We start from the raw sequence: 23,654 nt of genomic DNA, 5'->3' as shown, positions 1-23,654 counted from the left end.
TTCCCGGCCGTAGCGATGCCGCGGCGGGCCCAGGGGTGCCGGCCCAGGACCCCCTCCCAGCCCGGCCACACCCGCGGGGCTGCGGAGCGCCGGCGGGGCCGGGGGCACGGCCGGTGCCTCTCCTGTTCACCCACGGCCGAGCCCCCCAGGCGAGCCGGGGAGGCCGCTCAGGGGCAGCGGGAATCGATGCGAGGCCACACGAGCAGCTCCGGGCGCCGCCTGCGGCAGCTCAAAGTTGCCCAAAGTCGGGCCCGGCGGGGCGGAGCGGGGCCGGCAGGGGCCGCGCCCCCGGCCCTTCCCCGCGGAGCGCGGCCCGGCCTCCCCCGGCAGGGGCGGGCACGGGGAGGAGCGCGGTGCCGCGCCGGGCCGGGCCGGGCCGGGCGGCGCCGGAGGGCCGGGGGAGCTGCTGCACCTGATACACCGGGGCGGGAGCGCGGCGGAGGAGGGCGGGAGGGAGCGGCGCTGCCGCCGCCTGCGAACGCCTCTCCCCGCCGTTAGACAGCGCTGGTCTCGCCGCTTCTCCCTCCGCCCGCCCCTTGTGCGCGGAGCTGGGCTCTCGCTCCTGTTCCCCTCGGGGCCGGCGGCAGCGCGTCCTTCTCCTCGTCTCCCCTGGGCCCCATGGCTTCGGCCGGCAGCGGCATGGAGGAGGTGCGCGTCTCGGTGCTGACCCCGCTGAAGCTGGTGGGGCTGGTGTGCATCTTTCTGGCGCTGTGCCTGGACCTGGGAGCCGTGCTGAGCCCCGCCTGGGTGACGGCGGACCACCAGTACTACCTGTCCCTCTGGGAGTCCTGCCGCAAGCCCGGCAACTTGGACAGCTGGCTCTGCGAGTCGACGCTGCACAGCGGTGAGATTCGGCTGCCCCCGCTGCCCCCGGCCCCGCTCCGCCGCCAGCCCTTGCTGCTCTCCCCTCTTCTCGTCCGCCTCCCGCTCCCTTAGCCGCACCCCGGGCACTGAGAATTCCTTCCCTTTGCTGACCCACCAGCATCCCTCGAGCTGCCTCTCCTTCCCCCTTGTCTCCTTCGGGACTGCATCCCAGCCCCTTCTCGGGGCCAGCCCGCCCGGACCGGAGCAGTGCCCGGGGCCGTGCCCGCTGCCCCCGGTGGTTCCCTGCCTCGCCCGCTGCCGCCCCGGTCCCCGCCCGGCTCCCCGCGCTGGCTGCCGCTGCCGCCGGGGAGAGTCCCCTGCACCTTTGTCGGCCAGCCCTCCGCACCCCTTCCCTTCCCGAGGCTCTTCACCCGTCCCCAGGCTCCCGACCCCGCATCTCGCCGGCGGTCGGGCTGGGGCGGATGCGGCGGCGCTCCGAGCGAGCCGCGTGTGCGGGAGGGGCAGCGCCGAGCGCCCGTGCTGGGATCGTGCCCAGGGTGCGGGAGGCGTGAGGCTTCAGTGAGCGAAAGGGGTGACTGTCCTCCGTATGTGCCGCGGTATTGTCACAAAAGATCCCGAGTTTGAGCTAGTTTTGATTATTTTTTCCATGTGGCGGCTTCTCTATACAGTGAGAAACTGTTCGGGATCGAGTATCTTATCATTCCCCTCCGCCCCCATCTGAGAAGTCTCTGGTTTTGGAAAGTTGGGGCTTCCTCTAAACCAAAACCGGTTGCTACTTAGTCCGGAGTGGAGGCGCCTGGGCTCGGACTCTCCATCACGCCTGCTGTGCTTGCTTGTGTGTGTGTTTCTCTAGCACGTAATGATCTCCCCATCGTCTTTCACGCTCCTTTGCCTTCATGCCCCACTCCGCGTTGTGGTTTCTTGATGCTCGTTCGTTCTTCACCTTTTTAGGTCTTTGATCACAGATTTTTTTTTTTCTTTTTTTTTTTAATGTCATTTCATTATTGCTTGGAGTACTTCAAAAACGGGTTGTGAATGATAAAAACAAGCTGCCTGTTGAATATTTTTCGATGAATTCTTTTGTAGTGCAATAATTGTTTTGGTTTTCATGGGTGGTTTTATTTACTTTATGCCTGATAGCAACTTCTGGAGCCCCAATAGAAACACTAACAAATGCAGCCAGCCTCCCCCCAACATCATTTTTATCCCTATTCTTGTCCACACACACATTTGCATTGACAAATCATCTGTTTGGATTGCTGTGCTCTTTGGCTGGGCAAATCGTGCAGGGACAAGATGTGTGTTTTGTGAGGGAAAGCAAAGGACTGACTATATTCTCTGTGTGTTTTGTTTTCCTGTATTCTCTGAAGTCCTTGTATAGATTCTGGGAAATAACTCAGTTTGAGTTGGAATTACACAGGTTCCTTTGCTGCTGTGGGGTTTTTTTGTTGGTTTTTTTTTTTTTTTTCTATCATGTGCAGTACTATTTGAGGGTTTAAATGTTGTTTGGGATTTTGTTTTAAATAACATAAAATAAATTGTAAAGAAATGCCGGTTTCAGTTAGTTACCAGGGTATCTGCACAAAGTTTGGAGTGCTTTCTTTTCCTTCCCTGGTATAAATGTAAATTTATGTAGGAATGTCAGCTTCTACGTGTCTCCTTAGCAACGTGAATCCTTTGCCCCTTCTCCCTGTCTCCTGAAATAGTATCCCCTTGATTACAGAAAGACTTTTCAGATGGCTTGAATGAGAACCTGCTTCAAATCCCCCCAGCTCCACACTTTGCTGGGCTCCCCCCTCGGTGGGTCTCCCCGTCACGCATGCGTGTGCACACACATCACACAAAAGTGGGACGGGAGGAGAAGCAGGACAGCTTATGGAACAGCATAAAAGGACACTAATCTCTCTTGTTCCTTGCTAGTCACCTGTCTCTCTGTGGGGATGTGGAAGATGAATGGGTGAGGATGGATAGGAATGAGATGTAGTTCTCATTGGATGCTGTGTGTTGAAAATCTGATCTGTCCTCTGCTGGTGCCTTCTTCTATCATGTGCAAATTCCTGCCTATCCAGTTTTATTCGAGTTCCTTGAATGAGCTTTACCCATTTTCCTCAAATACTTTCCAGTCTAGTAGAGCCAAGTTTCACAAGCTACTGTGGAAGAAGTGAATGATTGTTTTACTTGAGGTGGCTGGGATAAACCTTTCATTTTCCTCATATTCAGCACAGAGTACTGCATTCTGACCAGACCTGAAATATGAGAAACTTCACTGTTTTCCTCCTGCCTTCTGCTAGTGTGGTACAATTGCCATTAAAGCCAATAGGAGAGCTCCGACTAAGTTCACTAAGTTGGATTGGGCTTATGTTTGAGACCATTTCGGGTGCTGGCATTAATATTTTAAGTGCACTTTCCTCCTACATTGTGAATCCAGCAAGCAGTATTTTGGAGATAGTGGAGAGCTCCCACAGGGAAAGCTCTTTTAACTTGATACTGATGCAGGCAGCTTTGCAGCTAGCTGTGAGAAGCAGCAGCACACACAGGAAAAAAGGCATCTTCACCCATGGATTTACAGAGATTTACTTCATCATTCCTTGAAGGAGAGCACCTCAAGTGGCATCATCAGGGGCAAGCTCATACTAGAAGCTGTTAAAGCATATATGAGGTTTAATTAAAAACTTCTGTTGTAATTAGATGTAGGACCCCTGACTGCTGTCAGAAGGGCAACTTGGTAGAAGAGAGCAGAAGGAAATGAACAGAGCATGGTTGCATTGGCCATTGTAGCAGGGAATAATCTCATTTTTCCTTGAGCTTTACTAGTGCTTGGAGCACGTGTTCACATTTGTTCTTGCAGTGTTCCAATGGCTTTTTTGGAACTTGCAAGCTATTGTTTGCTCACATACTACTTTTAAACTTGTGTAAATACTTCACAATAATTATGGTTCAAGTATATATAATAGTGAGTCAAATTAATTTTTTGACATCTGGAAATTATAAAATATCTCATCTTAATTTGCATTTCTTTTTTCCTGGAGTCTTTAGGGTCTGTGTAAATCTCCCACTAGCACCAACTTCAGGAGATGAAAAACTAGCAAAGTTGCCAGTGTGGAATGCTTCATTATAAAATCTTGAAATTCAGAAATGCAGTTGCAAAGCTCTGAAGTTTCATCAACTGTCTGGGCATATAGCTATTTTCTGTGATCAAAGCTACCTTGGCTAATGCACAAGATGTCTTTAGACCAACTGTATTTTAAACTTGTGTGTCTTTAAACAAATTTATGTTTTTAGACCTTATTTGAAATGCATTATATTTAGTTTGTGATGATTCATTTACAGATTTATCAAGGGTTATATATGAATATTTATTCGTGTCACAGCATTAAAATTAAATGCATCCTGTGTAAAACTGCCAGGTGTATCTATACCTGCACAGGTACTTTTCTTCTTCCTACAGTTTAATAATAGTAAATTTGAATTTGTTCAATAGACTTCAGCCATTATAGCTCTTTACATCAAAGATACACAAATGTAATGTAGAAGAAATAAAGGGCTCCATAGAATCTGACCTGCAGGTGTACATTGTCTGTTTTGACTTAAATATGTGTATATGCTATTCATAGAAAATAATGGCTCCTTTGTAGGTTATTGTGAAAACAGCATATAAAAATACATTTGAATGGGTTTGATTAACTGTATTCATTTTAATGAATGTGGGGGTTTATGGCTTTGTTACTTTGCAACCTGTGGATTTCTTTATGCAACATTCAGTTTTCTTCAAGAATATTATGCTCTTTTAGAACTGTCCATAAATGTTTGAAAGACAAAACATTCTCCAGGAAATACATGCAGCAGAGTCTCTGAATGTGTATTATACTTCGTGATGAGCAAACAATGAAGGTAAGCTTAGCCTTTAGCATAGTGCAGTAAACAACTTGAGTCTAGTTTTATGCTTGTAATTTTATTCTAATTTGTTCTTAAAATAAAAACAGCATCAGAGGCTGTTCATTCAGTAGCACTTAGAGGGGCTTAACCTTAATTACCCATTAGATGCAGATATCTGAATTGAGATGCCAGAATAGTCTTGGATGGTATCTCCTTGTTCAGAATCTAAGGAACTGTTCCAAGGAGAAATTGCTAGCTCAAAAGCAGCTTTCTCATTAGAAGATCTGGATCATTGCTCAGATTTGATGTTGACATGTATTTGCAAAAAGCTCAGCAAGGCTGGTATTTTGCTATAAAATAACAGAAGAACGAATGTAATTTTACTAACATGAAAAAAGTGGTTCATACAATCTAAGGAGGAATTAATAACATTCCTTCTGGTTTTGAATACTGTAGTCTGTCATTTTGTGTATTAACTCTAATAATCATCCCCAGCACTTTATCTGAAGATGGTTATAAAATCAAAGGCCATACTACTTCAAACTCAGTGTCTAAGACTCTGGGCAGGCTGATCTAACTGAGTCTGACTTGAAGGTTGGCCCTACTTTCCATGGGGAGCTGATCTAGGTGACTTCCAGAGGTCCTAAATTATTTTTGTGATTCTATGATTCTGTGATTCTGTGATGTTCTGCTTATGCTTGATGTCGATTCTGGCTTCTTCAAACTGTGCAGAATGCCTTGAATTGGCTTAACTACCCCTCACAGCAGCCTCTGGTAGAATATTTTAAGGTGTGCTCCTTCTCTTACAAATGGAGTAGTTATTTTAGCCTCAGACTTCCCAAGGCCATGGAAGCAGCAGATCCTGTTCAGCAGTCTGGACCTTTCAGCATGGTGGAGGCTACCATTGCAGCCACCCTTCTCCAACCAGTGAGAGACATGGTTAGAGCACATCTGTGATGTTTGTGTGAGTACATCTGATCAGGGCAAGAGCACCATACACCTTGTCAGTGATAATGCTCTTAAAAAAAAAATTTTTTTGGTAAAAATTGCTGCTGCTGTTGTTCATTGCAATTTTAAAATCGGTGATATATTCCATTGCTTTAGGTTTTGTTTATTAAATATGATGTCCCTGGAGTTACGGATAATGCAAGAAGTTTCAATATTTGATGAGATTTGTATATTTAGAATTGCATAGAGAGTGGCCTTGCCTCTGCTACCGATTTGTGGCCCAAGATGACCACATAAGATTCAGGGTAACAGGAGGAGTGGTAAAGTCCATCCAGCTGTATTGCTTTATGTATTTCACTTGTTCCACTTAAAGCTATAGTTCTGATGGGAAGTACACCTCAAACTCTTAAATGCTAATTGTTTTTCTTAAGGAACAAGGAATGAGTTTTGAAAGTTACAGAAGATTTCCAGTTTTCTGGAAGAAAATTGATAGCTGTGGAAAACAGTTACATTTCAGTTCCAATGCAAAGCATAGTACTTCAGATTACTAAAAAGTAGTAGCTTTTATAGAAGAGGTCAGAAATAGTGAGCTTATTGTGAAAAGCTTGTATAACACATCTCCCACACTTCTTTCCTAATGGCAGAGTTCTAAGGTTTTTGTGAAGTTCTCGAAGTTGTGGGTGTGTGCAGTTGTTTGAGGGTTTTTTATTATTTTTTTTGAATGAATGAATATCCAATAATTAAAATGATACAGTAGCAAGCTAATCTCAGAAGAATGCTGTGTATCCAATAGAGGAAATGCCTGAGTACATGCTGTACTATTCTATGAATGAATTATAGATTACATGATTTTCTGTAATGCTGTGCTTGTCTTGAAGTCCTCTGTTGGCAAAAGCGATGTGCAATGCATGTTGCTTATAAATGGCAAAATAAAGATCTATATAATGGCACTACTTAATTCTTTATTTGGAGTTGTGCTGTGTTTAAAGGACTTTGTGATTTTAGAAATAAAGGCAGGCCACAGAGCAGACATACAACATACCTCACCCGAACCTACACCTCTGCAAAGTGTATATATTTCACGTAAATAAGGAATGCAAGAGAGGCGTGTGTCTGTGGGCAGATGAGCAAGCACCTGCTGCATTTCAAGTTGCTCATGCATCTGCAGCCCCCCCAGGCATTTAGACCATTTTGTTGTCTTGCTGTCTCTGCCAACACAGCAGTAGAGTTCCTTGCCATATTCACGTATATAACCAGCTTGTCCTTTACACTCCCAATCTTTGGGTGGAAGGTGAGGGGCACTGCTTACCATGGTAAGGTGAGCAGTCTGCATAGTGGCTGCCTAGTTATTCCCCCAGACTATCAGGCACGTCCTTCCCAGGCTGAGGAGGGTAGTTGGGAGAGCACCTTCTGCCTGGAGCATCCTGCCAGTGGGCTGTTATCTTTGCTTGGAATAGTCAGCCTCTTTTTTTTCATCTGTTATCTTGCTCTTGGAGAAGAGGAAAACCATAGGAGGAGCCCAAGTGAAAGGGTTGCAGCCCTATAGGGGACTGCTAAGGCCTTTTTCCCTCAAAGATGGGAGAGCCTTGAGTCTGGGCTGCCAACCAGTAATGGTCAGCATTCTTGTGCATCAGGGGAAAGGTACATAAACAGCATTGGAAGGGACCAGTCAGGTAAGTGGTTCTCTGAAGCAAGACTCAGATTTTGGTTCCCTTGTACCTGTTTGTTCATGGACCTTAAATCTTTTTAAAACTTGGGTCTAGCAGATGCAGGAGGGCAGTTACAACCTACCCTAGCAGTCAAGAAATCCCCCTGGAGAAAGGGAGCAGAGGTGTGAGATTAGAGTCTGGAGCCAGAGCTGGGAAGCAAAGACCTTGCAGCCTCTGAGAAGCTCTCTAGCCTCTGGTGTATGGCAGCTAAGGAGGTATCTGCCCTTCCTCCTTCATTGGTTGGCTGCCCTTCTTATCCATTAGCATTCTGCACCTCTGTAAGACACCGGGTCTGCACCAGAAAGCTGTTTTTTGGATGTCTCCCTGCTCGGTCTCTTTTTGACTGATTCTAAGTAAGTCTCCACTTGGCATCAGGAATACTAAATCATCCTACTAGCCTCTTGTACAGTAAATGCAAAATGACTGATGCCTTATGTGGAGCCTCTGAAATATCCTTAGGAGGCACTTAGGAATTTTGGCACCTAGCATAAAATGCTTAAATTTCTCTTTGGGTGTTGTCAGTGTCCTGGTGAATTAGAGCTATGGGAAAGTCTTCCTGTTAATCCCACGAGTGTTGTGCAGCACTTGTGTTACCAAGAGCTTTGTCCCTTGTATTGCTGTATATGGATGAAGACAGATTTTTTAGGGGAAATGTCATGTCCACAAACAACTTCTTTTTAACATCTGTGGCTTAATGTAGCTATTTCATTTGTTTAAATTTATGGCTTTTAGAAGAAAGCCTTGGTGTGAAGTGAGTTCTCTCTTAAGGAAATTGTGCTTTCAGCCAGAGCTCACTGGTTCCTATAGCTCTGGTAATACTTTGTAAGTCTGAGTGACTTGAGTAGCCACATGCACAAGTAATTTTCCTACTTCAGAAAAGTCTTATTCTCAATCCGTAAAATAAAAAGAAAATATAAAAGCCAGAGTATGTCTGTGCAGCAGCCATCACTAGTAAACATAATATACTAATCAATGAGCAGAAAATATTTATTGTCATTTTTGTACAAGGCTCCACGGTGAAAAGCTGTGGCTAGAGCAATTTTTGGAGGTTTGGTATGGATCTTGCCAGAAAGCACTTCTGCCTGCAGTGTGCAGGTGTCCATTGCAGGATCCCAAAGGACTGTACTTGCAGGCTGGCTGTACAGGAGCAGTGTGGACCCAGTAACTTACAGGCACTGAGTGTCCCAGCTTTAGCCAAAATCCCCTTCACCCAGGGTGGAATTCTGCTGAACACCTCTTTGAAAACCATCATTCTGCCTCAGGTTGAGCCTCCAAAGGTGAGCTCTGTGGAGTAATTTGATGTGAGAACTTAATGGCCCTTGCTGTTCCTCAGCTTTTCCACAGAATTCAGTGGACCTTTGCCTTCCACAGAGGGCTCTGCTCATGATCCTGCTGAAGAAAGAAGAAATATCATTGATGATGCAACCAAAGCACTTTTGGTAACTAGAGTTTGCCTTTATGTTTATATATATACACTACACTTCTTAAACTTCTGTTGGCTATTTGATATCTAAGTTTGAATATGAAGCAATAAGGAATATCTCTAGCTGTCTTATTTAAGTTGATTTTTATGATACTCAGTGGGTTATATTTAATTTCTTATGTTTCTCAAGTTTCTCTGCTTCACACATTCTTTCAAAATGATTATTCTTGATTTTAAATGCTGTATTGCAATTTCTTAGAGTATTTATACTCTGAGAGCAGGTACTTGATAAGTGGAAGGATTGCAATGAATCAGAAAAACTTACATGAGTGTTGTGTTTTTGTTTCTACAAAGGTTTTGTTTAATGCTAGAAGGTCAGGCATTGCCTTCATCATGTAATAGCTGCATGCATTTTGGTACTTCAGCCTTTATGATTTGGTGAAGAGCCATTGTATGGAAGAGAGAAATATTTGATTGCTTCTTAAGAAATTATTTCAGTTCACATGTACTATCTGAAAGAGCACTATACACAAATGCTTCACATATTCCACAGTATGTTTCCATGTCCACCACTTCTACTTCTTTTACATGGTAGAACACCATGTTGAAAAAAATATTTAATATTGGGGTACCTTACTGAAAACGTGACATCTCTACTAGCCTCTTGCATTGATCTTTCTTGTGTTAAAAAAAATGACATAGTTATTAAAATACATATTTCACGAATTTGGTGTGCTTTCTTCTTCTTTTGTGGCTTTCTCTGGTTTTTTTCCTAGGAGTGAAGTATTATTTTGTCCAAGAAACTGAGGAACTAGCAATGCTCTTAATTAAAAATTGCAGCTTAAAGCCTTGGATCATTTCTTTTGGGGAAAGAAGGGAGGAGAGTTAGAAATGTCAGTGTACAATTGACACTGTGCCTCTGGGTCACTAAGAAACAGGCAGAATTTCCAAATAGCAAGGAGACTAAGCTGTTCCCCAGAAATTCACTGACTGTTGTATGATGAGCTAAGTGAAAAGAAACTATCATCTTGGTTTGGGGGTTTTTTTTCTTTTTTTTTTTTTTTAACTGAAGATGGTAATTTTAATAAATCTTTCACCAAATATATATTGAAAAAATGTGTTAAGTGCCTAGATTCATATTTATATATATATATATATATATATATATATATATACAAATACTGAAGCTCACATCCCCAAACAAATGGGCAGATTGTTATAGTTAAAAATATGCAAACACTGTAATCTCTGTCAGAACTGCAGTATATATTTCTCATGGTTATAGACATTGAGATGTTTCTTGGGAATTTTCAGACCTAAAAATAGGATACATTAAGTGAGCCTTTTCTTAAGAAATCTCTTGAGTTACTTAACAATTGTCAAAAATGTCTTAATTCTAGTTTGGATGGGATAGATGACACTATTAGTATAGTTCTTAATGTATTGCTAAAATGATGGAACACTGAAAAATTCTAAAGTCATCTAAACCAACAAAGGAAATCTTGTTTGGGTATGACATTAGGTCACAATGCTTTTTAAAGTCTAAAAGTTTATTAACATTTCTGTGAGTTCTACTAGATTTTTTTACCAGTTCCTAATATTTTTTTTAGATAATGGATGTGTAGTTTAAAAAAACTATAGTGGTATACAGTGAAAAAGACTGATGTGTACTCTTCAAGTGTAACCAATTGTGTTTTGAATGCAGAAAAGTAATAATTATCATCTATAAGGCCCCATTTTACTTTTCATATTTCTGTCTCTGTGAGAAGAAGCAGTCTCACTGAACTGCTGAGGCTCCTGAACTTACAGTTCTTGTTAGTAACCCATTTGACAGATTGGTGCATGCCTAGAAGAGGTACAAGCATATTTTGGATACTCTAAAGTAGGTTTATGATGTTTATGTTCTGTGTACCAGTAGCACTGTGTAACAGAACAATCTTCTGATCCCATTTTGGTGCTGTGTGCTGTAAATCACTCTTGGGTAGTCTGAGAAACACTGCAGATCTTTATTGTAGAAAAACTGTGTTTGCTGTATGTGTTTATATCGTAGCTATCTGATTTACAGGGTGCTCTGCCTTCAGAGGTAGTGGTTCTATTTTCTTTGGATCTTTATTTTATTTTGTGTAAAGTCCAATGGCCTGGATTAAAAAAAAAAAAATTGCTGTTAAGTAGAAGACTCATGCAGAAGATTTTCTTAATCCATCATAAGCTTTATTTTGTCACCAGATCAAATAGCTTTCAGAATTGAAAGTTAACATTTTTCCAAGATGACAAGGAGATTTAAGAATGTAGTTACTATGGTAGCCAGTATAGGAAAGTTTAGTCCTTTATTCTTTGTGCTCTAATGTCTGACCTTCACTATGTTCTTCAGCCAAAGTCTCTGCAGCTCAAGGCAAAGGCTGGTAGCGTTGTATGCTCCTATGAAAGGGACTGAAATAAATAGACAATTCCAGATGTGGCCCAGAGCACAGCATTCAATACCTGGTCCCCAGCTGGTAGTGAGGAACAGTAGGAGCCTCAGTTTTGTCCTGCTGTCAGCATCATCGAGTAGGTTGTCTTACTCAAGAAATTAATTTTGTTTATCCAAGTCAGTTCTTTTTTAGTTGGGAGTGTAGGTGTCTTCCAACACTCATTTGTCCTTTTACCTCCCACATCAGTACTATAGTAAGGTAGTTTGTTTATTTTTTAACCTTTCTAAAATCTGTATATGTATATTTGTCCTGGAAGTTAAACTATATTCTAACCCCACACTTATATCATCTTTGCCTAATTTATTATTGGTTGTTTGGTGGTTTTTCCAGTGTGGTTTTGGAAAGCAATAGGATGCTCAACCTTTTTTCCATTTGGCTGCTACTCCAGTATTGTACACATTCCCTTTGCATTAGAGTTTGGCACCTGATCAATGCAAAAATAACATTTAATATTTTATTACTTGTGGTGACTTTCAAAAAACTTTAGTTTCTGAGTTTTTCTGTCTGGCCCTTTGATTTTTTTCATCAATTTTATGTCTTTTAACTTTGGTATGATATGGATTTATGTGGCGGGTCTTTGTGTAATTTTCTAGTGCAGAGATTTCTTTCATATTGTTCCAAAGTGGTCCATTCTGTTTATTTATTTTTGTTTTTTATATCTATAATGCACTCTGATATTGGAAAAATCCTTTCTAAATCATCAGTACCTTAACCTCTTGTTGTTTCTGTAGGCTCATGTTAATATTAAAAACCACTCACCGAAACATCTCTGTCCAGTACTAAAATCATATTTCCATCCCAATAATGATAGTGTAGCAGTGGGCTGCTACAAAAAACAGCAAACTGACATTAGAGATTGCATGCTGATGATAGAATGAAAGATTGCTCCCAGCCTTCGGGTTTAGTCCAGTAAGAAAACAAAGAGTAAAATAGCTTAGAAGGTTGAGTACTTAATAATTATTAGTAAAGGACATGCCTGGATTTCTGCAAAGAATGGAAATAAATGTGTGTACTTACACAAACACACCTTTAAAATCACTTTCTTTTCAAGCAATGCTTTTAAAGCTCTTCTAGCCACTTTCTTCTTTTAATCTCTTTCATCCTTTTTCATGTAATATGTGAAGGCTTTTTGGTGGTAATAGCTGCTAGCATTCCATTCCCAAACTCCACAGCTGCACTGTCTGTATCTTCAGCAGATTTGATTCCTCTTGAAACTGGATCCATTGTGTATTTAAAACAGTGCTTTTTATTCATTCCCAAAAGAGCATGTTTGTTGTTGTTGTTGTTTTAGTTACCTTAAGATATCTAAATTTAATTTGGAAATAATAATCTTATTTTCTTTGAACTGTGTAATGCATTTGGGCATTTTATTCTGAATATCACATGACTGCTAATATTTTCAAAGTAGTGAGATGCAAAGGATCCATAGATCCTTTTTCCATGAGCTGAATTTATTTACCTTCCTTGAATTAGTCAATAGTAGTGATAAGCAGTAAATAATGATCTGATTCTTTTTCTTGATGCCTGCTACTAGAGAAAGGAATGGTCTTAGATGTTCTTTTGGGAAAAGAGACAGCCCAAAGCCTATGCCTTTCTAAAATCCCACAGAAACTCTTAAGTTAGATCTTGGATATTGTATATATGCATCATGGCCATCAGCTTACAAATAGAAACTGATTTATGTAATTTAAGTCTGCAAATATTTTGTTTATAACTGCATCCATTATACATGAGAATAACTAGAAAATACCCTGGGCCAAGTGCATACAGAGGTTGCTTTTGGGAAAAGAAAACCTGACACTTGAGGATAGCTGACATTTTAAATGGGCTTGAGATTTAACTGGGTCTGCAGCTCATGGTTGTTACTGCCTTTAGAAAGTCTTGACTTCCAGCTATCTTTGAATGTTAAAAAAATATATATATTTTAAACCTTTAAGCATCTCCTCAGTTTTGTTACTCATTGTGTGGCCTTGGTACTCCCCAAGAGACAGGTGTGTATCAGGTTCTGTGCATTTCCCTTGCTGTGTCATCCTGATCAGCTCAAGCAGAGGTTTGACTTTCATTCTCTTTTGTGAGAAAGTTACAGCAGGGTCAGCTAACACAACCCCAGCTAATCCTGAGCCAGCCTCAATTTCTCATTCTAAATTGGATAAAAACCAGGGGACCAAATTACTCAGTTTTACTTGAGACAAAATCCCAATGAGGCCAACTAAGGCTTCAGTAAGCGTGGGAGGTTGTGGCACATTGCTTCTGAGTTACATCTGTTTCATGAAGGTGATTCACTAATTAGGGGAAAAGAAATTCATGGCACAGTGTTTATTTACCCAAGCCTTGATGCAGCCTCTGTGTTCCTCATTCTGTTGTTTCTTTCAGGCCTGTGGGCTTGTTTTACTGAAATTGTATTACTGTTTTTTTCCTCTCTTTGTTTTTTCCCCCCTAGACTGGCAGATAGCTACTCTGGCTCTGCTGCTGGGTGGTGCTGCCATTATTCTCATAGCTTTCCTGGTTGGGCTGATCTCCATCTGCGTGGGATCTCGGAGGCGGTTCTACAGACCAGTTGCAGTCATGCTCTTTGCTGCAGGTAAGCACTGGCATCATTAAAAAGATTTCCTGAGAGCAGCTGAACTTTCATGGAGGAAGATATACCTTGTTCTGCATACTAATTCAGAGGTGTTTGGTTACTTCTGTGTTAGCTCCACTGAGGTTTCTCAGGCTATAAGTTCTGCACAGCATTAATCATTTTTGCAGTTGCGCTATTATTAGTTCATAAACAATTATTTATTTGCATTATATTTATTGTTTTGTGAAGTACATGCAGCAGGAGAAACTACGGAAGATAAATCTCAAAATACCATTTTTAATCTGTGACTTTGTGCTGCTTGATGTCTCCATTTTTATTCTTCATGCAAAGCCATTTTTATTTTCATGTTCTTTCTCTTGCAATTTTAAAACAGGGAAATTAATACCCAAAGGTGAACTCTGGAAGCTCTACCTGTGAAAATAAATAGGATTATCTTGCAAGGTGTTTATATATGCCCCTGTGCCATAAGGAATTAATTTTGTTGTGTCATCTCGCTTGGTTATTAATTTAACAAGCTGTCAGAGTTTAGTCCCTGTTTGGTTTTAAAAACGCAAAAATGGAACAGTTTATATAAACTATTACAAAATCTTAAGGGAGACCTAAGAATCTGAATTGTCTGTAAGACTGGTCCAGTGAGGTACAATTACAATATCAAATCATCTCCTTTTATATATTCTGGTGCTTTGGGGCTTCGTCAGCATGGATGTTTCAGATTCTCCTGAGAATCAGCAGCCGTGGTTTGCCTTCATCCTGTCACTCACATCTGCATTGGAGCCAGAAGCTTAAGCCCCTTCTGATAGCCCATAATAAAGAGGATGACAGAACCTCGGGATGTATTAAAAAAGGCCACTTAGGAGGATATGAGAGGATAAGAGCATGGAATTGGAGGGAGTTTGGGATGAAGCACAACTCCGGGAAGGCTCCTGCTGCCCCCTGCTGATAACATTGCCTTGATGGAACGAGCCCTTCAAGATGCACTTTTATATGCTCAGGACACATTCCTAGATTACATTTCATTTGCTTTTAGGAAATGTAGGATCAGATTCCCTGAGTGGAAATATTATGGTTTTGTTCTATGTGTCGCACTGCTTGCTTGGTTAAATGAATAAAGGTACTGGTGCCATTGTTTTAAAATATAGTGTTAATTCTGAGGTTTATAAGGTATGTTGGGCAGTTAACTTTGAAGGAAATGGGGTTATTTAATTTTTCTGGTGGTTTCTTGTTTGGCTTTTGGCTTCATTTCTCATAACGTTGTGTAGTAACTTGGTAATTATTCAGCCATACATGCCTGTCTTGCCATGTTGCTCATTTAGTAGTTTAGTTTGTACTAAAAAAGAAATGACTCCACAAGAAAAGATTTCCTCAAATCCTACTGTTTGTCTTCATGAGCTCTCCTCTGCATAAAATTGCTTCTAGTGTTTACTACAGAAGGTTGATGGTGAGGGGGTTAATGCTTACTTGAATCTAAGAGGAAATTAAATTGGTTCTTTAGCTTATGATTGTATTGACATCTTCCCTTTTCCTCTGTGTATGTGCATGTGCATTTTGAGCAGCCATAACTTGAAGCATATGAGAAGAGAGATGATGAGGCCAAGACAACCTACCCCATTCTTCTTCATTATCTGGCAAATCTGAGGAGAATCCTTTCAGGATTTGACACTTACATTGTTAAAAGACATTTCCTGCAGGTTTTATCTTTGATGTCAGCAATTTGTAGAGATGAATATGGATGGCATATCTTGAAAGAATTATGGAAACAATCCCCTACTGAAGAGGGGAAAGTTAAGATCATAGCAGTTTGTGCCTTATGCAGCTTTCCATGGTTTCAAGCTTTCATCTGTGGATTTCACAAATCTTTCAGGATAAACACCACCCTGACTGGTGCTGGCAAGACCAAATATTCTGTGTAACTCTGGCTGGGAGTCCATCAGCTGCCTCTGGAAAAAGGGCACAGTGTGAATTGCCCAGAAACATTTAATGATGTGTGGGTGTTGGGTAGAAAATGTCTCTGTGTGGAAGAAAGGACAAAATGGAAAAGTTATTTCCAGGTGCTTTATAGAGTCCAAACAGTTGGCTCCAGGCTATTTTTTTTCTTCAAGTTTTGAATTTTATTTTTTTTTCTCCGCTTCAAGTTTCAGTTAGCGACTCTGTAGGTGAGGAGAAAGATTGACTGACTAGGACTGGAAGGCATGAGAAAAAAAGGGACCAAAAAAAAACAACATTCAGCCTAGATGCTGAGAATAAGCCAGCAAGTAATGCAAAGATGTGAATGTGTTTCCACAGAACTGACAGTATGTATTTTAATGTTGAGATGTAGAGGAACACCTCAATGGGAAAATGTGGAGCAGGCAGGGAGACAGTTGCAGGAAATCTTGCATGGAGCTATCTTGGCTTATGTGGCTCCTTGGTCTAGTGGAGGTCTCCAGCTCATGGACCTACTGGGGTGTCTTAGAGCTCATGAACCAAACTGACCCTGAAAACTGCACCCTCGAAATGCAGGTTCACAAACTTGCCATGATACACTTACTGTTTAACTCAGTGCTAACCAAGTCTAATTTAGGGTTAGAAAGAGAAAGTGTGCTTGCTGAAAGTCATAAAAGAAATAAAAGAAAAATTAAAGATTTCTTTTTGGTGTTGTGTTGTAACAAATGTGACAATGTTTGGAAGAATAACCTGTTGACATTAGCAAGCTTTTAACACGTTTCACAAGATGTTCTTACATGCAAGCTAGGAAAAACAATGGCTAAGTGAAAGTATTATAGGTAAGAGAGGAATATAAAATGGTGGCAGATAATAATTGGAGAATACTTAAGGAGGTGTCTTTTAATGCTGACAGAGAGAGCACAGTCCAGCTGGTCTGCATCCTTAGTTCTATGCTATTACCTATTTTCTTAATGATGTGGAAGATAGAATGAAAGTTTACGTGTCAAATTTTACAGCGGAAGTAGAAAAAAATGCAGATACATTGAAAGCTAGGATTTGATTTTGTGAAGTTGATGGAATAGTCTGAAAAAGTAGGATTGACTTCAGCAGAATGAAGTACAGGTTACTGGAGAGCAGCAAAAAGAGTCATAATGTCAAAGAAATACTGTTGAGACAAATACTCTGTAGGTTATGTCATCTAATCTCCTTGTTGAGGCAGGATGGTCACTAACAGCAACAGCTTTGTCTGGTCCAGTTTTGAAGAATTTCAAACATGAAGATGCCACAACCTTTCCAAGCGTGTTGTCCTGGGCCCATACTGCCCTCCTTATGATGCTTTTTTGTTTGTTGATGTCCATCCTGAACCTCTGAGATTAGTATCCACTCTCATTACTGCCAGCTTACCTGCACTACAAAGAAGATTTTTTTTCTGTCATTGTTGCAGCTACATTTTCTGGTAATCGTTGAAACACCTATCACTTATTAATGAAGTGTTTTACTCATCTGAAATGAGCAGGAGGTAGAGAACAGAAGTACAGAACTTTCTAGCCAACACCAGCATTTTCATAATTACAGATCAATTAGAAAACCACATCATAATATTTTTTTTGCATCAAAACTTATAGTCAAACATTTGAACAAAGGAAAAAAAAGATAATTGAAATTATATTTCCTACTTTTAAAGCATTTGTTACGATTTCTGCATGTTTAATATGATGAGTATGTATAATTGCTTATATTTCATGTGCATGGAATAAAACTATTATTCCTGTTCCTGTATTGAAAGCATCATAATGCTTCATAAAAACGTGTCTATATTTGAAGTGAACAATTGAATTTGAGATGATTAGTCTTTTCTGAACAGCATTTGAGTAGCAGATTTTTTAAGATTTCTTTTGCAGCCTGTTTTTTCTACAGGAAAAGACTTGTACTTCTGAAGAATGATAGTACACACTTCCCTTAAGCAGGTCAGCATAGCATGGAGTTCCTTTAAATTCATTAGAAACAGACCAGTAGTTGCAGGCATTGCTTTCAACATCTTTTGGGGTCATGCTGGTCATTTCTCATAACTTTGCTGACTGCTGTTTCTAGCTTACACAGCTCCCTTCCTGCTCTACAGGGAAAAACAACGACAGAAGGCAAAATTAGTGCAAAGTGATGACAGTGCTATGTAGGGTGGCTGTTCCCACCAGCCACTTGCTGCCAGCACTTCTTTTGAGTTCTACAATGGTGTATCTGGACCAATAGTAGGAAACACTGGAACTCTCACTATGGAAATGTCAAAAAAACCCTCTTGTGTGTGTTGCTGCTTTAGCAACATGTTCCTCTTCCAAGAGAATCACTTTTTTTTTGGTTGTGTTTTGACAAGTCCAATCTGTGGACTGAAATTAAGCATACTTCACATGTTACACTGGGGAAGGTGGAGGCTTCTTGGTTTGCACTTGACACAGCACACATGGAGCAGTTTCTGCACTGACTCAGCAGAGATGCTGCATCCCCAGTGCAGGAAGCCACTAAAGAAAAACTCACATATTTCCATACATTTTCAGAAATCCTTTCTGACCTTGAATGGTCTTAAAGATGTATCTGAAAGCTGAGCATATGTTGAGGTGCTTTTGGATGTAAAGATGCTCTCATTATACAGGACTGGAATGCATAATCTTTTCATGAGAGTAGGTGCTTTTCTCAGTGTATTCTGCCAGAGTTTCTCAAATGTTACGCAGTACTTTGTGAGCTGACAGACAAAAAAATTATATTCAAATGGAATAACACTAAGTAATGCTTCAATAAATGTAGAATTTAAAAAAAAAAGTCCTGTGGATTTTGATATCCACATCAAAAAATCCACTGTGCAAACATTATTCAGATTTTCAGTCTCAAGTAAGGGTCCAAAGATGCTCTGTAGGCTAAGGTGGGATGAGCTGAAATTTCCAGTGAGTGTTTTATAGAGTTTTATCACTGAGGTTCTGATGAACAGGGGACATCTCCCCATACCAGTCCTGTCCTCAGGACAGGTGAGCACTTGTCTCCAAGGCTAATGACAGGGGCCAGTAGGGCAAGAGTGTGTGTGGGAGTTAAATGACCAATGTCTGTCTGTGGGTTTCTGAGGCAGTGCTATAGGAAGCAATGATTTTGAAGCTTTTTAATGTCTTGGAATTTGATCTATTTTATTATCTTGTTTCATCACACAGTATTTCTGACCCACCCTCTAAATTCATAATATTTTGCCGGTTTGAAGTTTAGTGGCTGATCCAGTTTTATGGATTCCTTGGTATTCTGTGCGAGAATGTCATTAATTCTGATTACAGAACACAGTAATGCATATGAAATATGTGATTCACTGAGTCTCTATTGAGCACAAGTATATATCACCTGTGACAATGAATTATTTCTAGACTAAGTAAATTATTTGATTCTCAGCTACATTTCTTAATATGTACTCTCGCTTTTCATTTTGACTTATTTATAATGGCAATAGAACAAGTTTTGCTGTTATGGAAGGAGTAATGACTGCAAACTAAAATACAAAGGAGAGACTGAAAAGAATTTGGGAAATACTACTCTCACTGTTTATTTTGTGGACATTTGAAGGATCATCGTTATATCACAGCAGTAATATTTGTTCATCAATGAGGGAGTATGGAAGAGCTGCTCTGTTCTCTGTGAATGAAATGAAGGTGATTTAAAAAGAGCAGCACTTACAAGCTAAAAATCACCAAAAGCATTTTACATGTGGATTTCAGTTATTTGATATTTTCTTTGTTTTAGGGGAGTAAGATAAGGCTTTTTCTGACATTTGTATTTTTTTTCCCTCTCTTTCAGTTGTTCTCCAGGTCTGCAGCTTAGTCCTTTACCCAATCAAGTTCATCGAAACGGTCAGCTTGAAAATATACCATGAATTCAACTGGGGCTATGGCCTGGCATGGGGTGCAACTATATTTTCATTTGGGGGTGCCATTCTTTATTGCCTAAACCCTAAGAACTATGAAGACTATTACTAGAATCATTTAATGAAAAGAAAAATAAAGAAAAGGATTACCCCATCTTTTCTAGCTCACAGTTTTTTTAGAACACTTGTGGAGCACCAAACAATCTGCTCTGTTGATAAATAAAATAGCCTTTGCCTTTTGGGTGTGAACACTGTAACCAGCTTTTACAACCATTTAGAAGAACTGCAAACACTAGGATTGCTGATGTTACATAGGCAGATACTGCAAGCTGCTGATACATAAACTTCATTTTTCCTGACAACAAGCAAAAGGATCTACGTGAGAGCGATCATTGTGAGAAAACTGGTTGGAATGAGAATGCAATGCCAGCATCTGCTATTGCCTTCAGGGGAGCAGCTGGTATGGGCTCCATTTAGAAGTTTCCCTGTATCATAGAGGATTCAGATGTCTGATAAGCAGGCAGTGGCATCTTGTACAATAGGCTGAGTTGGCCCCTTGTTACTTGCTCAAAGGCGCTCTTAAGGAATTAGTTACAAGGGACTGTGGTGAGGGCAGTGAATGTAACTCGTTAATGGCTTGTCTAATATCTGCATTCAACAGTCTGCTGGGAGAATAATTTAAAAAAAAAAGAAAAACCCAAACAAGCCACCAACCCACACAGGATTTCATGAATTAGCAATCGACATCACCGTGCCAGCTGTAGCAGATTGTTGAAGGAAGTCCAAACTCAGAGACATGTGCTTCTGACTGTGTAGTTGGAAGTTGTCTCAGCTCTGTGTTTTGCTGGAGGGGTGAAGATAAAGGGGAATAGAAAAAGATCTATTCTGTCCCTGAGACATCTGAAATGTATGAATGAATTACAGTTGTCCTGAGTACCAATTTAACTTGCAAACATTGTGATGAAAATAATGCATATGGAACAAGTTCAGTTATATTTTTGAAAGGTATTTGTTAGTATAAATGAATATATATAATGCAAATATATATGCAGAGGGAGAGAAATGATTCATCTTAAAATTGTAATATGAGCTGTGATGCAGTGGTTAAAATACTAACTTTGTACACATTCTTGAAAGTCTTGGATTGGTGCTCCAATTTTGATTGGTGTTACAAAATAAACACACAATGGTTTGTCTTCTGTATATGCCCTTGTACAGACTCTGTGTTAGGGGAAATCCTTAAAAGTTCACATAAAGTTAAGGTAGAACTGGACAAAAATACCTTCTTGCTATTTGATGTGTAATATAATAATTGCTAAAAATTCTTTTCTAAGGATGTTGCAAATTTAAAAACTGCCATTTTTTAAAAATCTGGTTAGGTTTTGAGTGTCTCTGATCATCAAGAATATAGCTGAGACCCAATCATGTCTATATTAAAACATTAGCACTTCAGGAGGTAATCTCTTGTTTTTAAAAGATGAGTTTCTAATGGACTTTTTGATGATTATGTACATCTGATTACTCCTTGCTTAGTATGTTTCCCACTTAAAACATCCAGAGACTGTACTCATGAAATGAAACCCAAGATAAAATAGGGAGAACCTTCACATGAATTTAATCTGCATCACTTTTACTTTTGTTTACAATTTGCTTATTTGGATATTTTCAATTAATTATAAGCATATTTTTATACAATTTTAATCTTTAGAAATAACTATTTTTTTTAATGGAGAAAATTAAAATATATTCGATGTGGACCTCTGCACAAGCAGATATGCTGGGGCTGTACATCCACCTCTACACAAATGGTTTTACTGGTACCTCCTGGATCACTGGGTGTTGAGATGGCATCTCTTGTGTTACTGCTGGGCCACCATCTGCAGGGTGCTGAGGGGCTGCAGTGAGCAGGGGGACCACAGGGCTGCCTGTAAGAGGTCATTGTGCAAGTATTGGTGACTTGTGGAGATGGTTTAGAAAACTCTGGGCCCCTCTGGAGTTCAGTCTTTACTACTGTGGCAGAATATTCTGAACTGGCAGCCTTTGCAGAGCCAGCGGTGATTAATTAGATTAGATGGAGCAAAATGACAGCTTGACATGGAAGAGACTGCATGGCAATGCCTGGAGAACAAAAAGGATGGGAGAAAAGCCTGTATCCAGTTATTTCACAGGCACCAAGAGAGCATTTGTAACTCTGCTTTATTTCCTGGGACTGACCTAAGGCAGATATTTGGTATATAGTAACTCAGTATCTTTCTGAACAGCTGTGTAGTTCTGCTTTTATTTAGCAGCATGGAGAACATTGTAGTTTGGCATGGGAATTAGATTAGTGCAGAGAAGCCCACTGTAAGAAGATGTCTGTACCTTTCTAAGATAGTGTTTTGGGGCTGGCATTGTGTGGCACTTTGTGCTGACAAGAAGGTACAATGCTGAACCCGTATAGTAGCCACTAATTTATCAAATTGTTTTCCTTTACATAGAGTTTGAGCGAAAGCAACTGCCAGGCCTGAGGCAAATGCAAATGAATGATGTGTGCTCTGCAAGTCACTGGCTGTTAATGTGAAAGCTGTTCAGGCAAAACAATTTACAAATGTGAATGCCTAAAGACAAACTTCTTGATTCACAGTTGGGTCAGAGATCTGATTTTCAGTCCCAACATCTGCTTTTACTCCTGAAGGTGATGCAGTCTGCTAGGACCCACCTCAGACTCCTCAGGACCTTTGTGTTTGGGCATCTGGTATGTGGATTTAGGTACCTACCTTTAGCTTAGGTTGCTACTGCAGTGTCTTTTTTTCCCCTCTTTACCATTGCAAATTTTGTCGAGCATTCTGTTTCTCAGAATGGAACTAAAGGTAAATCCAACTTTGTAATGATTATTGGGTGGTTTTTTTTTTAGCCACAAAAAAGATGCAAGTCTGTGTCCTGAGTGTACGTACGACAAATTAATAATTTTGTATGTTGTGCTTGTGTCATGTCACCATTATTTCAGTTGTTTAACTTTATCTCACTGGTAGAATGATTCTCTCCCACAAAATATCCTTTTTTTTTTTTCCCCCCCAGATAAATATGAATAAACATATATAGCAAACTTGCAAGCAGGGCTAGTTATTTGTATTTTTTAAGCTTAAAGTATACCGTCCAGTGCTGACAAATACCCAGCACCTCTTCTGGACTTCTTGCACAACTTCGTTTAGCTTTTGTAAATTTTCAAAACAAATATAGAGAGACCTATGTGTTTGAAATATAAATGATATATATGGATTAGCATGTAACTGTATATTATTAAACATGCAATGAACTGACTGGTAAGTGAAGTCTAATCTTATGGCTAGCAATGTAATTTATTCAGACTGTATTTTTGTACAGCGCAGTGCACACTAACCTATTGCCTCTGTGTCCTCTATAATGCCTAAAACTGTGCCTAGAAATTTCATTTATGTCTTTCAAAGGAAAGAAAAAAAGATGACTAAATGCTTCATGTTGTTGATAGTATTGGTTTTTCTGATGTTGTTCTTTATTTATTTTTGAGAAGTGTATGGTATGTTTATTAAATGAATCCATCAAAATATGGTTTGTTTTAAATGGTCATTGTTAGCAGGGAAAGACTGTTTTTTTTTATCTAAACTTTTAAGTTTGCAGTTTTAATACCATTTCTGCATTTCACGATTTTTGTAGCTTACATAAAGTTTTATGTGAAAAAGTAACTGAAATAAATAAAAAAAAAAAAGTTACACTAAGAAAACGTGCCTGTTTTGCTCTGAGTAAAAGATAATGCAGCTCAGGTGGTATGGTTTCCTGAGAAGGAGCAGGCTCCTTAGGCTAATGAATATTCCTGGTATTCAGTTAATTCCATGCTAAAGGAGTCTTGTCAAAATACACAGAGGGACAGAGGGAGAGAAGGGGGTGTCACTGGCAGGTTCCTGTATCTCACCTGGCCATAAAGCAATAGCACAGGGTGAGGTTCTGGGTGTCACAGAGCCCACACTGCCTTTATAAAGATGCAAGTATTGTA

At 40.3% G+C, this 23,654-nt stretch overlaps 1 protein-coding gene across 1 annotated transcript; it reads left to right on the top strand.

Moving 5' to 3' along the window:
* Positions 1–396: 396 nt before the first annotated feature.
* Positions 397–23,384, top strand: TMEM47 (transmembrane protein 47). Its single transcript, XM_014878048.2, has 3 exons — positions 397–844; positions 13,693–13,833; positions 19,579–23,384. Exons 1-3 carry the CDS (start codon positions 619–621, stop codon positions 19,755–19,757), a joined length of 546 nt encoding a protein of 181 aa, XP_014733534.1. The 5' UTR covers positions 397–618; the 3' UTR covers positions 19,758–23,384.
* The last annotated feature ends 270 nt before the right edge of the window (positions 23,385–23,654 follow it).

The sequence above is a fragment of the Sturnus vulgaris genome, chromosome 2, assembly GCF_052056855.1.
Source record: "Sturnus vulgaris isolate bStuVul1 chromosome 2, bStuVul1.hap1, whole genome shotgun sequence".
Lineage (NCBI taxonomy): Eukaryota > Metazoa > Chordata > Aves > Passeriformes > Sturnidae > Sturnus > Sturnus vulgaris.
This window is presented reverse-complemented; position numbering and strand designations above follow the sequence as displayed.